The sequence below is a fragment of the Ictidomys tridecemlineatus genome, chromosome 2 (assembly GCF_052094955.1).
Source record: "Ictidomys tridecemlineatus isolate mIctTri1 chromosome 2, mIctTri1.hap1, whole genome shotgun sequence".
In the NCBI taxonomy this organism is placed as follows: domain Eukaryota; kingdom Metazoa; phylum Chordata; class Mammalia; order Rodentia; family Sciuridae; genus Ictidomys; species Ictidomys tridecemlineatus.
The window spans coordinates 40,720,400-40,737,311 of NC_135478.1; the positions used below are offsets into that span (position 1 = coordinate 40,720,400).

The 16,912-nt window shown below is 35.0% G+C and overlaps 1 protein-coding gene across 7 annotated transcripts in view; it reads left to right on the forward strand.

The window, feature by feature from the left end:
• Satb1 (SATB homeobox 1) overlaps positions 1-16,912 on the forward strand; it is a 95,560-nt gene that overhangs the window by 31,420 nt on the left and 47,228 nt on the right. For all 7 annotated transcript variants that reach the window (XM_021731515.3, XM_021731516.3, XM_021731511.3 and 4 more), the window contains exon 6: positions 15,501-15,612. In XM_021731515.3, the coding sequence (XP_021587190.1) occupies positions 15,501-15,612 (112 nt within the window). The remainder of the gene's footprint in view (positions 1-15,500; positions 15,613-16,912) is intronic.

Below are 16,912 nucleotides of genomic sequence, written 5' to 3' on the forward strand. Positions count from 1 at the left end.
ATGACCTACGACTAAACTTTGTTGTTGTTGTAGGCATCCAGTATAGGAATCTCATGTGTCTTCATGTTACTAAATATCCCATTGATCTTAGAAGTAAATTTATAGACTTAAGGCATCTACTATGAGCTGGAGAAGAGAATGCTAATACTAATATTTATTGATAGTATAAGGGAGAATTACTTGTTAAATGACACCAACATTCAGCCAGTAAATTCTGCCTTACTGTTGCTTATGAATATAATTGTGAATTTACTTGATGTGATCATGGAAAATGAATTGAATTTTAAACAGAATGACAAAATGAAATTTCGGACTTGGTTTTGAAGTCATATGTTGGTGAATTTCTTTCAAGAGGCATTGGGAAAAACACATAACCTTGTGTAGCTGAAGACCCCACCCTAATAATTCAGTGATTCAGTGATGGAACTAGGCTGAAATTTCAATGTGAGTTATAATTACAGTCTTCTTTTCTTAAAAAAAAAAAAAAAAGAAAGAAAGAAGAAAGAAAGAAAAGAAAAACTGGGAAAAAGAAATCAAATTTTAGCAATGGCTAAATTTTGAAATTTTTTAGCATTTAATTATTTTAGCATTTAATATTTTGAAAAAAATCAGCTTTTCTAAATGAGGGGACATTTTTTGTGTTTTATATTTATATTTTGCTGCATCATCTTCTGTTTATTTTTTAGAATGAATTCATGAATCTAATACTTGGAGTATTTCCATTACAAATTGTTTTCCATTTACTTCTCCATTATATTTTTTAAAATGAGAGATGATTATTAACATGAGAGATACAGGCTTTCTAAGGCCTAAACCCAAAATATATAGTGACTTTGATGAAATCACTGTTTCTCCTGTTTGAGATTTGATGATGTAGATATAATGGTGAAAAATAAATATTGCCTTACTCTTGTGCAGAATGGAACTCAATACCAAGAAATGCTATGAGATGGCTTTACTTCTCCCACAGAGTTTTGTTATTCACTCATATGAGAAATTTCAGCATAAAATTCAGTATTCACATTTTACTGTATGTTAAAGGTTTGGTTTTGTTTAATGTAATAAAATACTTTAGGAGCAAGAATGGCTACCGGCTCCCTGAATGTTACATTCAGCAGAAAGTCAACTTTGTGGGCAGGTAGAGTCCCTCCAGAGACCAGAGGATGAGATGGAGGGAATGGAATGGGAAATCACAAGGAATTTGCCTGGGTGTTCAACACCCCCTGCCTCCAACACTCGTAGGAGGATTGTCTGACACTTGCTAAACAAGTGTCCAGTTGGACTTGGAGTCTTAGAATTAAAAGGGATTATCCTTCCTAGGCTCCTCCTTTGACAATACATGGAGCTAGTGTCCCTAGAGATTAAAGTGAAGGTGCTGGTTAATGACTGACCCGAAAGTCCTGATTTGTGAAGTCTGTGTCCTTGCCCCATGGTAAATCTTGAAGTGTTGATCTTATAATGGATACTTATGTTTTGGTGCAATACTTATGTTTTTTTTGCTAATATTTGCAAGGTTTTCTGCAGCAGAAATTCCATAAGTGGGTATATAGTTTGATTTGAAACCCATACCTTTATTTCTGCTATTACTTTCCTATCATAAATCTGCCCAAATAGATTGACGTGTGTTTAAGTTCTGTGTATCATGTGTTTGTTTATTTTTATGAAATGTTCTAAGACATAAAAAAAAAAACTGCTTAGTTTATTATAGATCTGAGGTTGGGTGTTTTGTTGTTGCTTTAGCTTTTTTCAGTGGATGTGGTTAGATAAGTTGGATGTCATATTCTAAACTGCAACCTAGTAGGAGAAAACAAAGTCTGATTTGGTGACAAGAAAGCCTGTAGTTGGAAACTTTCAGAGTTATGGATTTGGGAGGTAAATTAGGAGGTAAAAAGGACAACATTTTAATTTATAGTGAAACATTTATATTTTGATGTTAATTTTCCCTGGAGTTTAGACATTGAATTTAAACTTTGGCTAAAGATATACATTCTGATACAGGGATAGATCGTTTTGTTGCAAGTAAAAGGTCAGCTATTATTTCTACAGCCTAATGTTTTCTTTCTAATATTCAGGTCCAATATTTCTAAGAGATTTTAATCTGTAGTATCCTTCTTTCCTCCTCTTCTTTAACACACACCACACACACACACACACACACACACACACACACACACACGACTTTCACTTTTTTTAAGGCATTGGATCATTTTCTATTTCATTTCTCACTTGGTGAAAAGAGATTTCCAAGCCAAGTCCTCAAGTGAGTGAGACTTCTCAATTTTATTTTCAATTAGTAAAATATATGTAAAATAACCTTAAATCCAAACATTTCTTTTAGAAGTAATATTAAGAAAGGTGATTTTTCAATTTTCCTTTCTCTGACAGCTTCTGAGAATCTAACGTAGTACTAGCAAAACAGATAAAGGAAACTGCCTGCCCTCCTAAAGCTTAGCATGAGGTTGATTTTCTGAAACTTGATAGTCATTTCTATATGCATATAGTAAACTCAATGTTCAGTTGACTTTTCAGTATTATAAATAATACTGGTGCAACAATTTATTGTTATGAAAGTGTTTTTCTTAAAAACAAAATGGACTGTTGTTTCAGTCCCAAAATATGAAGAAATGTTTCTTTAAGTTTTAAATAAATATTAAAAATCACATTCTTTCAAGAGAATATCCAGCATCATTATGAATATTATTGATTTCATATGCGTGACTAACCTTTGAAATTTATTCACATATTCATACATTTATTCACTCAAAAATATGTATTGAAAAAGTAATCTTAAAGAGTATTGACAGTCTGCTCTGCCAGGCATCTAATTTCCTATGTCATAATGAGGATAACACATCTTAATAGTTGGATAATAATACATGATTAACTTTCATTTAGTGCTTTTGATGTATATAGTGCTTGTATCACTCTTAAGTTGTAAGTAGTTTTGTTCAAAGGAGGACGCTGAGGCCCAGGATGCTGAAGTGAAGGCAGTGGCTCTGTGGGCAGAGCCTGGGAGCTCAACCAAGTGTCCTGGGTCACCAAGGAAATTTAAAAATAAAAGGAAGGGGCCTTTTCAGATTAATTTGCCATGTTTTATAATGCACTTTGATTTCTCTAGAGTGTTGATAACTGCTGGTTACTTTTCCAATTGTATTTATCTGTACATGGAAGATTTTCTTTGACATATGTGCTTTACATCTTGTGTCTTTGGTTTTCTTGTTTATATATTGACTTGCACCATTATATTTCAAAACCCCAATTTAGAGCCTGAGGGAATGATTTAGACCATGGGGACCCACTGCTGGATAATCCAGCATCAGGGAGGGGCCAGAAGGTTTGAATGTGTATAATTTGTGCTGTCACTTCTCTCCCCCATCCTCTCAGTCATCAAGATAAGGAAGTACAACAGAATTAATAGTCCTTTTTTTTTCTTCTTCTTTTTTTGATCTGAGGTAATGCTAAGCATTTTTATTGGAAGCAGTAGGTAGTCAGATTTCTCAGGTCTGTTTGGAAGTACAGACCTTTGTCATCAGAGTGGCTTGATGTGATGGACAAAGGATATAACTGGCAGTTCCATTTAAAATTGGAAAGTTTTCTGTTTGAGATGTGCTTGGAAGATCTTGTACTTACCCCTTCCCAACATAAAATTATAACTCGTGTTGTTAAGCATCATGTATCTTGAAGAAAAACTTGATAGACAGTCTTCTTGCCTTTTTAGAATGGCAGGATTTTTTTCCTCGAACCTTAACCTACTGACCATGTGAATCTGAGATTTTGAATATTTGTTTTGTCAGAATAATCAAATAAGTTAAGAATAATCAAAACAGACAGATACACACACCCAATTTTTTCCCTCTTTCATTGGAAACTGCTTGATTACAACACGCAAAGGCACTGAAGTACTTTATAACAAATAGGATATTATTACCACTTTCAGCAGTTGTATTAGTGGAGAGATAAATACAGTAAATGGTAAGCCAGTTTTACGTGAATAGTTGTGTGAATTGAAAAGTTTATTCATTCCAGATAATTTTCTCTCTCTCTCTCTCTCTCTCTCTCTCTCTCTCTCTCTCTCTCTCTCTCTCTCTCTCTCTCTCTTTTGGACAGTCATGATCTCATTCTAGATGTCTGTTCTGGGTTGATGTTATGATAGATCTAATCTACAAAAAAAAAAAAAAAGTCTTCCAAATCGCAGGTTTTCCATTTTGATTCTACTGTCTCAGGCTCCTTTTAGCTGAGTGAGACACATAAGGATTCCACAGTAGCTTGATGTCAGCTCTCCTGTCACCTTTCACGTGGTGTATTAATCAAAAAAGCCAAACTTAATAAAGCCTCTAACTTAAAAGAGATTGATCTAAAATATTTTATAGCTGCTATCTTTTCACAATAGTGAAACATAAAAGAGTTTAAGCCATGCCAATTTAGAGAGTGCTTCACAGTGTGGAAGTACTTCATTTTCACTTAATAGATTTTTGCCTGTGCCTTGTTTTAGATCTGAACATGTTTCCTCTGACCTCAGAATCACTAACGCAGAGAAAATTACCATATCATGAGAGCGTTGCCCCTCTTTTTTTCCCTGATGCATAGAATAATAAATATTCCCCAGGCTTAGGAGTAGACATGATCTGAGAGAGAGCCTATTAAATGCTATTTTCTAATTTATTAAAAAAAAAAACTTAACCAAATCATGCTCAAACTAATTTTCTTGTTAAATGGAACTAGTTTTCAAGGGCTTTTTTTGAGCATTTTTCCCCCCTCAATTATGACTGAAATTTCAAGCTGGATTCTATCTGGATTTCCTTTTGAAAATCTGCTTTATTTCATGTCAGATGTGGGCCCCAAACAAACTCATAAACAGACCAAAAAAAAAAAAACCCAAAAAACCACAACACCCTAAGTTAAGAATAATCAAAACAAACAGATATACACACCCAATTTTTCCCTCTTTCATTGGGAACTGCTTGATTACAACATGCTCTGAGGATAAAAAACATAAGAGAGCCTTTAACGTACGGGAGAGAGCCACAGCCCTGGTTCTGCAGCTGGTTGCCAATTGAAGCAAGGAACGCTCTGGCTGTTGGGACTTTTAAATCTAGACTTAAAAGTTATTTGTTCTGTTTAGCATTTTTAAAATGATTCTATTAGGAATTGTATGTGCTTCAGTTTTAATTTTAACTCATAATGATTGTAAAGCACCCTGGGATGCTTGCATGAAGGGCGCTACAGAAATATAAGATTGTATTGTGTGCTAATATGCTCTATTATTATGGGGTGTTGGAGTTTCATCGTGGACAATTCATAAGGTGGCAGAATTCCTCATTGTAGAAAGGTGGCTGACTTCCATTAAAAGTTTTTTTTTTTAATTTATTTCTCTTATTTGTATTCTTAAAACTTTGTTCTCCTTCATCATTTTCTTTAGAAAATATCAGTTATTTTGTATTGCACTATTTTCCCACAGAAATGCTAATCTAATTTACTCGGAGGGTTAAAGATGCAAACCAGATGATACCTTGGAAGTTGGAAGTTAAGAAAAGAGTAAAGCTTTAATTGTGATTACTCTTTGAGATTGCTTTCTTATGTAGATAACAAGACAGAGACCTTCATTATTGAGTACCATTGACTGTCAGAGGCATACACTATTTTACTATCAATCCAGTGTTTTTCCAAGGTCATCAAAAAGTGTATAGCTAAACTGAACCAAGTATTAACTTTGTGAAATGTCACAGTGGGCATTTCCCTTGTATTGAAACTCTTGGGTTATGTTAACATATGAGAACTTGATTTCATTTTCTTTTTACTTTTTAATGGGGCTATTTCTTAGAGTAATGCATTTCTTTAACGACTTCATTCTGTCATTTTTTTTTTTTTTTTTTTTTAATGTGTGTCTTTTGGTATCATTGCTCTTTACCATCTCTGTTACTGAGCTCCTAGCATCCTAGCAGTCCGGAATGTGAGCTCTGTCATGACCAGCTATATGAGGTTGCATAAACTGAGTCTCCTGCCTCAGTTTCCTCATCTATAAAAGGAGGAAGAGAATAGTACCGATTTCTTAGTATTGCTATGAGAATTACATAAGTTAATACTTGTAAAACATTTAGGATAGTTTCAGTTCTAAAGTGTATATCAACTTCAGTTGTTTTTGTAAAATGTGAGCCTGGAGAGTTTGAAATAACACTTGTTTGGCTCACATGGTTTAAGAAACTTTGTTGCTACATGGATTTTGATGCAAGTTTTTTTTTTTTTTTTTTTTTGTAGAAACAACCAAAAACTTTTTACATGTGGAAAAAGACCCTGTTATAATTCATTCTCACCTTGAATGGATCCTCTTAGCACTACCCTTACAATCGTAATAAATTATGATGTATTTTTAAATGGAAGTGAGGAGAGATTCAAGCCTTGGGCTTTAAATAAGTCCATTTGCAAGTTAAGCAAACGGGATACCTTAAACTAGACAATGTCAAAAGGGATAAAGATACCTCCTGAGACTATCAACAGCATATGAGCCTATGACTTTAACTGCCTTCACTCCCATTCCCCAGCACCCAGGGTTCTGACCTTCTTTTATCACCCTAACTTTCTAAGTTGTCCTGAAATTATCTATGTGATAATTAGGCTGCCTTGTAATTGACTGAGCCAGAGGAGCCAAATTTTATTCATCACAGCAGTCTTAGATGCTGACACATAGTAGGAACTCAGGAATATTTGTTGAACTGAAACAACCTCAGAGACTTGGTACCATGTTTATTGCACAAATATATGATGCTAGTAGTTTTATTAGTAGTACTTTACAGATCTCTTATCTAGAATGTCCTATCTTACAAATTGTTTTCCTATTATACAGATAGCAAATAATTTCTGAATTTTTAAGAAAGCCTACTGATATTTCAAATCTCATGTTTTTATGTATTTTTCTACTGTTCTTGAATCCATGCACAAAGCTTATTGTGTTTATCAGCAGAACAGTTGTCTTAGAGGTACAGGGGACCCTGAGATTTGAAAAATGCTACAAAGGACATAGTTACACATCACAGTTAAGCACAAGCTTTGACAATTTTTTTAGCATCTCAGCACACATTTAAAAAATTTCTTTCACAATTGAACATGTATTTCAGCCTGACCGATAATTTTCATTTTGCCTCAGTTGTGTTACTTTTGAGACCCATACATTTTTTTTTTACTGTCACTTCCATTTGTGTATTTTTCCCTCATATTTAAGTGAAAAACAAAGAGGAAAAATTTCAATAACAGACCCAATGATTTATAGACAAAGCTGTTAAAATGGAAATATTAACAGTCAGTATCACCCATGTTTACTGTCAGTGTCTATTCTTCAGTTTTAATGTTCTAAAGTCCACTTTTGGCATTGGTGACTCCATTTGTGGTTATAAACATATAGTGTTTTAAAAACCAGCTGTATAAAGGTCCAGAATCACCTGAATTTAGAGAGAACTGCAGCGGTAGATAACTGTTCAGCCATTCCAAAAAAGGGACCTTAGGGACTTGGGGTGTCCACTCATCTGCGCAAGCACCAGCCCAAACAGCTATGGACAGGCTCTTTATTTCATGATTGCAACCCATCCCAACATATTTTTACCATTTCGCCATGACTTTTTTAATTTTTTTTAAATTATGGTGCTGGGGATTGAACCTGGGGCCTTGGGCATGTGAGGCAAGCACTCTACCAACTGGGCTATATTCCCAGTCCCTTGCTATAACTCTTGAAGAGATGATTACCAGAGAATGGCATTTTCCTAGACTGTGAAGGATTTCCATAATATTTATAGAGATGAAGCCAGATTAATATTTATTTTAATGTCCTAATCCAAAGTCGATATTGATTTATATTTATCTAGTAGATATTGGAGATTATTTAGTTCATTTCTCCTTATGTTATAACCTCTGTGTGCAGTTAATTTGAAATGTGATACGGTCTTAGTAATAACATACCTTCTAATAAGTATTTTATATCAAGTTCTTTATTTGCATATTCAATTGATTTGAGTAAGAAGGTTTCCGTATAGTAAGAAAGATTTAGATAGGTACTTTATATAAAAGGATGGAATTAGAGAATCTGGTCAAAATATATCATCTGGGCATTATATAAAATTATATGGAAGAACCATATGAACTGTACACCAACATTTTCTTTAAAAGTTATGAATTGGGTGTTTAAATAAAATTTCCATGCTTATAAATGATCACAGTTTTGTCTTTAGGAAATGTATTAGGAAAATTAAAACAGAATTGGGTGTGTTTCTTTTTTTGTATTCCTTTAGAGCTTTGTACTTGAGTTTTCATTTTTAACAGTATATGAGGGTTGGTTACTTTATTTGAGATGCTGTTTTCAGGATTGATCAAAATGGCAAGAGTCATAACTACGACTACTGGAGTTTAAGTAAAATTCACAGGTGATTAGTCTCTTTTCAATAAATTGAAATTCCGAATGTACCCCAGTTGTATCTCCCACGAGAATTGCTTAAAAAGCAATAGAGGATCCAGGGGAGAGATTTGGGGAACAGAAGCTAAAAAGCACAAATAGAATATTACACTTAGAAATCCTGCTTTCCTAAATTGAAGCCCATTTTCTGTCTTCCCACCCCCAAATACCAGAAGGGGACTACCTGTTAATTTTCAACAGATTCATTCCATGTCAGTATCTCAGACGAGACCTTTTTTTAGGACTTGTTTGTGGTATTTGATATCCCTTGGGATTAAAAGCAAACCTTATTTACAGGGAATCTATTAAAATTGTATTTGAGTATGGAGTTGATTCAATCGTGTTTGAATGTGGAGTCAAAGTTAACATTTGACTTTTCAGTTTACCACAGTCATATAAAAAAAACAACTGTGGAAATTCAGACCACAGGTTAAATAGGACATGCACAAATAGGGTGATTGGACTGTATAAAGTTGAAACTCTGATAAAATGAAAATATAAAATAATGAAAAGCCAGTAGTTTGACAGATTTCTCAGTAAATGCTCATTTTATTGAAAATTATAAAAAGGTGCTTAATGCCTCTGTACCATTAATACAATACATTAAAAGGTTACTGTCAAGATTAGTGTTCTAGCCATGAAAATTAACTCTGAGGCTTTATACATCACTCTGCATAGACTGAGAAGTTAAAGGGTTTTTTTTTTTTTAAATATACATTTTGCATGTGTGGGCATTTATTTCAGAAAACAATTATTTTAGACTTTATGCCAAAGACATTAGCAATGATGTGTTTTCATCTAAAACATGGGTATAACATACATATTATAGACAAGGTGTAACCGTGAAATTTGCCTTATAGAATTAAACCTGTGCAAGATTATTCCCCTTGCTGTCTCTCCAGAGTATTCCAATTCAAAACATACATTCCTTCCTACAGAAAAAGATATTCAGATTCCTTAGTTGAAATTAATTAGCATTCAGAAGCCAGATAGCATGTTTTTGGGTATTCATGAGATCTCTGTTTGAAAAAAATGTTTTTAACTTGTAGAAATGTGTTGCAACACACAGATGGGAAGAAAAAGAAAAAAAAAATCTCTTTAGCAAGCACTGTGTGTAAAAGGAATATTACATTTTGCACGCTCCTGATTGCTCTGTGTAAACAGTTTTTGACATCTGTCTTTATAGTTTTCGAGGAGAGGAAGACTTTGTTAAAAGAATCATTTTTATACAGCAGTCACCATTTCAGTCTTGCTTTACCTGTATTATGAAAGCAGATGGTCTGCATGTCTTTTGAATATTTATAACTATCAAAAACAATCTCTTGCTATTCACCCTTAGGCTTATGAGATGTCAGGACTGTTCTGGTTGAAAAAAATCATCTTGGGTGTTTACAGAAAGAGGATTACATTAAGCTGAAATGACTATACATTTTCCAGTTTAATATTTGTCCATCAGCTGTTTAATCGTATTTAGATAATTGTGTAAATAAGATGTTGTAGCCCTTGCCCTCTCTGCTGAGGGAGCCGAAAGCTTTAAACATGGGTGAACCACCATCTTGTAGGTTGCTGTTTCTGCCTCCTCCCACCTCAGTTAACCCATCTGCAAGTCCTGGGTAAGTTTTGATCCTGATATCACAGTCCTGGTTTTTAAAAAAAAAAAAAAAAAGTATGCAAAAAGCCAGTATGGAGATCACATGAAATGCCAGGGAGCTGCTGGCTTCCGGTACAGGCTGTTTAGTTTATTAAGAGTATATTGTAATATGCAAATATGGTACAGCACTCCTGTTACCCTTTAAGCGTGGCATGACTTTCTCTTTATTCTCTATGAGCCTGTGGGGCTCTGAGGGTATTTCAGAAAACTTTTGGTATAGTGGGGGTTAACTGTTTTTTGACTGGAAGCTGAGCAATCAGAGATAACAGATTTTGCTGTGGTTGGTTGATTTGGCAGAAAAGCATGAACAGTTTTGGTTTAAATGATTGAATAACCTGATTAGCATTGTTTTGGGGTGGTTTTTTTTTTGGTTGTTGTTAAAGGCACAACAAAGCAGTTTTAAGGGTGATCAGATCACTGCCTTTCTCTCGTTGATGAATCATTTTTTTGAGAAGGCCTTACCTCACCAGATCCTATCCGTTGGCTACTAAGATGACCAAATTTAAAAAAAAAAAAAAAAATCTTGCTTCTTTTTTCTGAGTATGTTATACTTATATACCATCAGTTGTGTATGATCTTCTAGCAGGGGTTTGAAAGAACATAACATTTGGGAAAATTATGTAACCTCAACTAATTCCTCATGGTTTTTTTTTTTGGTTATGTTTTGTTTTGTTTTTCAAATTGAGAGGCCTGCAGATCTTAGAGTAAAGGTTCAGAATGTTCTAACTATATGAAAGTCAGGCTTTAGAAAAATTCCACCCTTACCTTTTCACAATTAGAAAGGTTATAAATAATGTATTTGGCTGAAAAGGAAGCTTAGCCTGCGGCAGATGGTATCATTCTAGAGGACTGGGGTTTCTGTGAAGATGGCATTCTTTCAGATCGGAACTTCAGCAGACTCGCAGAAAGAACCGAAGCTCCTCATAGGGAGTAGACATGTGCTTTATGGATCTTAGAAAAGCTTACAACTTGGCTCCTAGGATGAGAATATTGTGTCACACTGGGGTTATGAGACCCATAGCCAATTTCTGCCGACTTCCAAATTGTATTTCCCAACACTGGAAGCTGTGGCCTATTTATGGGTTGGTGTACCGTGTAGCATTTGAACTTGGAATTTCTACCACCTGAGTTTTGCCACTTGGATTATTTTTTGCCTGGAACGTTGATGTTTTTTTATACATACTGGCCACTGAAAAGGAAACTTGCCATACAAGTTGTGTCTTTTTCAAAGTGCTTTGGAAAGCTCATATAAATAGACACTGAGAGAGAACTGGAATAACATAACCACGGAGCGCTGCAACTTCCGAGACATCTGTGTGGATGTATTTTGAAAAACCTGGGAAGGGATCTCTTGCAAATTAATGAATAATGGTTCTAGAAATTATGATTTCTTTTGTGACAGCTGAAAGTGATGGATTCTAAAGGTTCATGTGACAAGCTGACATTACCTTTGAATTTAGGGGGAAAAAAAAGAGGGGGTATCCTGGAGACCTTCAGGAATGACTTATTTCAGTGACCCTTTAATGATCATCTAATTGAGTCCAACCCCATGACGAGTCCAGGGTATGTTGAGGAGAGACCTAAGGCTCAGGGCCTAGTGGAAAATAAACAACACAATGGGTTCTATATTAGAAGGGCTTCTCAGGAGCAGAGATATTCACAATATATGCTGCAGGATGAGCCACTGCTAGCCAGAGATGGGAGACAGCACAGGTCTACAAGAGTCAGGAGTGGTACATGTTTTCCTGATGTCAGCTACCAGATTTGGGCTAGCTTCAGAAAACATTACCAGATGGGAATATTGAAACAAATAGAAATGCTTTTCTCTTGGTGTTTTCCCTTGTTATCCACTGGCTGGACTTGTTAATAGTTTAATTAGTGCATTCTTCAGTCTTCCTAGGAAAATGTATTTGACTTAAAATACATCATCTCAAAAATTTTATCTGATACTTCTCTGTTATTTAAAGCATAGTTGACTGATCTCTGTGATCATATAATAAAAGCCCCAAAAGGAGGAGGAGGTAGAGGGTTGTCATAGTAATTAACATCTCGTAAGTTCATGCTTGATATGTTCCAGGCTCTGTGCTAATTGCATCACTTCCATTATTTTATTTATTGTCTGTCCAAGTATAGATAGTACGTCTCTTCAAGCCATTACTTTCCTAGTGACTTGCTCCATGCTTGACACATAGTAGGAGGTCACTAAACACATGCTAAATGAATGGGGAAGAATGCCCGTATAGAATGGATTTTCAAAACAACCCCATGAGATGAATGTTACCACCACTCCCATTTAGTATGGAGAATTGTGATAGAAATGTCAATCAATTGACACAAGGTCACACTTCCAGTGTGTGACACATCTTGCACTTGAGTGCAGATTTATTGCTATTCCATTTCATCAGATGAACATTCGATGTATATTTAATATATGCCAGGCATTGGGCTGGAAAGTCATATGGAACCCCAGCCCTGCTTAGCACAGTCTTTTTAAACCAGCGTCGCCTTGGATTGGCATAAGAGTCCCAAGGCTTTCTCATTGAAAACACGGAACTTGGTCTACCTGTATACATCCTACCACGTAAAATATATTACCAGTCTTCACTTTGTAATTCATATCACCAAAACAATTGGTGTTCCTGATTTCTTCAGATTTAACATGACAGTATTGGGTATGATATTTCAAATACCCATGTGCACCACAATGTTCTGCAGTATCTCTTCTATGCTGCTGAAAGGCACCTGTGTACTCAGATGCCACATCTAAGCTTGCAGTTGGGATTTTGCCATCAAGAAGGAGTGCTTCATGAAGTGGTTGTCAGCGTGGTTTAGTCATACAGATTGCTTCATGTTGTTCTGATGAAAAGAGAGATGGCCCCAAATTACCTGAATTATAAAATATTTCCCAGTCCTGCAAAAGCACAAAAGAAATTCCAAAAAGTTGCTTTGGTGTGCATTATAACCTGTGGATTAGGCTCTTGATTTATGCCCTATGTGGCATTTAATATTAATACATACAACATTAATATGAGTTAGTATTTGTATTAATCAGAGTTTCCTAAGCACACATCACTTGACAAAGTAGAGACATTCAGAAAAATCACTTAAGGACATAGCCTACCAACTTAGGTTCGAACAAGGGCTTCGCTGATGCTATGCATTTGGTTGTGATTTTCCCAATGTAGATATTAATGAAGGACACAATGTTATTACATATAGGATCTAGCTTTATAAAACATTTCAGAGTTTTTCAAACATTATGGATTCTTCCCCTCCCTTCACTCCATATATTTTTCCACTGTTGGTGCACTGAATCATGTTGAATTGAAATGACTGGTTTATATTATCTCTCTTCCCAATACGTGATAACATTTTTGTATGCAGAGACTCTATTTTATCCATCTTCAAAACTTTAGTACCAGCCGGGCACATAGTAAGTATGCATCAAAGAGCAAATTTCATTTATCAGACTATTGGGAAGTTGAAATAGATTTGATATTTGTCAGAAACGTTAGCAAAACTTAGATATTCCATACACTTCTAAAAATTAAGATACGAACCATGTCTAAAACTTGTATTAACATATAAGCATCTGTCAGAATGTCTAGATAAAGAGTTAATAATTTTGAAAGAATTAGACCAAAGTGGAAGAGCATCAACTGTCATCCATTTGCAGAATCACCATAATCCATCAGTGATCTCAGTAGTTTTATTAGTGTCTGGCTTTATTGATCCATTATTACCATAGAGTAAGTGAGATTGAAGCTGACTGATTGTTAACTGGATCAGGTAATCTTCTGGCTCTGGTTTTGGCAACCTTGCTAAGTGTCTTTTTGCACTGTGGACTGTGGGAGGCTCTTAGTGAAATTGCAAGCTATTGGATTAATGGCAGAGCATCATGAGCACATTAAGAATGTCTTCTTAGAGAAATAAAATGTGAAAATGACTATAAAGTAGAAAGTGTCAAAAAAAAAAGATATCATCACAGTGCCTCTTAGTAGAGATAGCCGTTTTTTACATAAATAATACAACTCTAGCTTATCCATCAATCCAAGTTCTTTAGAGATTCCCCCAGATTTACACATTACGGAAATGTGTGCATGCTACAAAATTAACACTGATAATGGATGTCAGGAGAATTAATAATAACCCAAAGAGCTTTACATTAGAAGTAGCTTAAAGACGATAATGATATAAAAATACTTTTGTCCCCAAACTGGCTTTTCTGGTTGTTCACTCTCTCCCGAACAATGCTGCCTTCTGTAAACCATTTCCCTGTAGACCAGCTGCAACCTGAAATATGTGTTCTCATATTTCTACTCATTGGTGTGAGGGATGGATTGGTGCTGCAAAGGCTCATTCTTAAGACTTAATAGAAAATTAATTTAGATGCTACTGGAGAATATGGGCATTCTAGCTTAAAAGATCATGGAATTAAGTCACTAAAATTACCATGACTAAAATTTTCTGGAAAGAAAACACTTCTCTTTATTTAAAATGAGTTAAAAAAAAACTCCTCATAATACATTAAGATTATTGTCTTTATTTTTTACATGTTAAATGGTTAACTCTGATTCTAGGGTTTTGTTAAAAGCAGTATAAAAAAATGAGAAAATATGTGTATTTTCATCTTCCTAGAGAAATGTAATAAATCTGAGATGTATGTATTTAAAAAAATTTTACCATGGTTGAAATTTAGAACTCAAGCTTTACTATAGATAAAGCCAGCCATAAAGATTGCAGAATATTTTTTCCCCCTTCTGATAGAGAATCTCTTTGAATAGTTTTTCTTGAATGTGATCAGTGCTAACCTTTGAACAGTATTAGTGCACCTCCAATTGAACTACAAATAATAGAAGTGAAAGTACGAGCAGTGTTTCTCAGATTTTAATGTGCTTGCAAATCCCTTGTGGATCTTGGTAAAATGCAAGTGCTGGAGTAGGGCACAAAATCCAACATTTCTAACAAGTATCTAGGTGATGCCCATATGGCTGGTCCCTGAACCATACTTTAAGCAGTAAGGGTGTAGAGTCCAGTCATTCCATTGCAAAGTATCATGTACTTATGAATTGCAAACATACTATTGTCTTCATGTCTTTAAATTTATTGGAATCGATGAATATTTGTCAGGCTAGGAATAGATGATATTAATGGAGTTTGGATAAATAATCCTGGAGCAGAGTCTGTGGGTTTGATAGCTTTATACTGGTCTCAGTGGGCTGTTGCTTGCTACTTAAATAAGCATTTGATGGTCTAGTTAATGAATTTTCAGAAGTTGAAGCTTTAGGCTAAAGTGTAAAACAAAAATGTATTGGTATTCAGTTGATTTTAAAAAAAATGCAGTTTTCACAATGCTGTGTTGCCTCTTGTGCTGCTATGTATTACAAATGTTCTCCCCCCCTCTTCATGCAGAGTATGATTTCTTCCATTGTGAACAGCACTTACTATGCAAATGTCTCAGCAGCAAAATGTCAAGAATTTGGAAGGTGGTACAAACATTTCAAGAAGACAAAAGATATGATGGGTAAGCAAAAAAAAAAAAAAAATGGTTGCAGCGGTGGCTACATACCATTATGTGTCATTTGGGGGTTTATCAAAGTCACATCTAAAGCCAGGTCTTTTGATTGCCCAATTAGAGATCAATTTAGAATGTTTCTTTGGGGGTGGGGAGTGGGTATGAGTATAATGAGATAATTAAATTCAATAAATGTTTGTGTTTAAATCAGCCAAACTGACTTGGTTGTCAGACATGCAGGAAATCGAGGCGTGAGGAGGGGAGCTGTCATTTTTTAACATCTCAGTGAAGACCTAACCAGGCCTTGAATAGCTAATATTAGCTGTGATTTCTCTGAGAAGTAAGTCATGCTTTTAGGCCTTTTGTTTTTATTTGAGAGAAAGAGGATGAGCCTGTTTTTGCACCTAAATTTTAAGGAAACTAAACTGTATTAATTAATAACTAGTTTCCATAATTGAGATCAAGTCATTTTTATAGCTTGCCCCCCCCCCCCCCGCCACCACCCCCCCTCCCAGCAGCAGGCACTTTGGCAGGCATCCCTCTCCATCATCTATAGTAGAACAACCATTGCATCATTTCCAAACTAAAATTCCAGGGTAGCATTTTATCCTATCATGTAACTCTAGTTCAGTATCTATTATGCAGGAAATTTACCTACAGTGTGAAATGACAGGTAAAGGTTGTGTCCTGTAGCTTAACGTTTAGATTGTGGCATTTTCCCCAGATCAAGTTTGTTAGTGCTCACAATTGCAAACACTGTGATTAAGGGTAATGTTTTAATTTTCTATTACTGCTTTCTTTCACATAGCTGTACCTTCCAAATAATGTATTTTAAAGTAATAAAGAATTGGATGTTTAATATGCATAGCATTATGCCCTGTTTTAAATCTATTTCTGTTTATCTCCTTTACATTCATTTAATAATAGCAACAATAATAACTTTTCCTAAAAATTTTAAGAGACAAGAGAAACCAAATTTTGAGCATGTTTTAGCTTTTAATATTTGAAGAAAAGCCATCCATCTACCAAAACAGATTCTTTGCCTTTTATAGCTTGGGGCTGTAATGAAGACAATGCATCATTTTTGGAATAATTGCTTGAATTACTATTATCTCCGAATGGCACACTTGGGCTGATATCACTGATAGAAATTGACGGTTTCTTCCCAAATTCTTAGTTATATTTTACATATATCAGTGACGATAGCTACATGATAAGTTCATCTAAATATAAAACCTGCATATTTAATGAAAAGAGAAATGATGATTAAAATCCAAATAGAGTATATAAAGGGAAGTATGAGGAAATT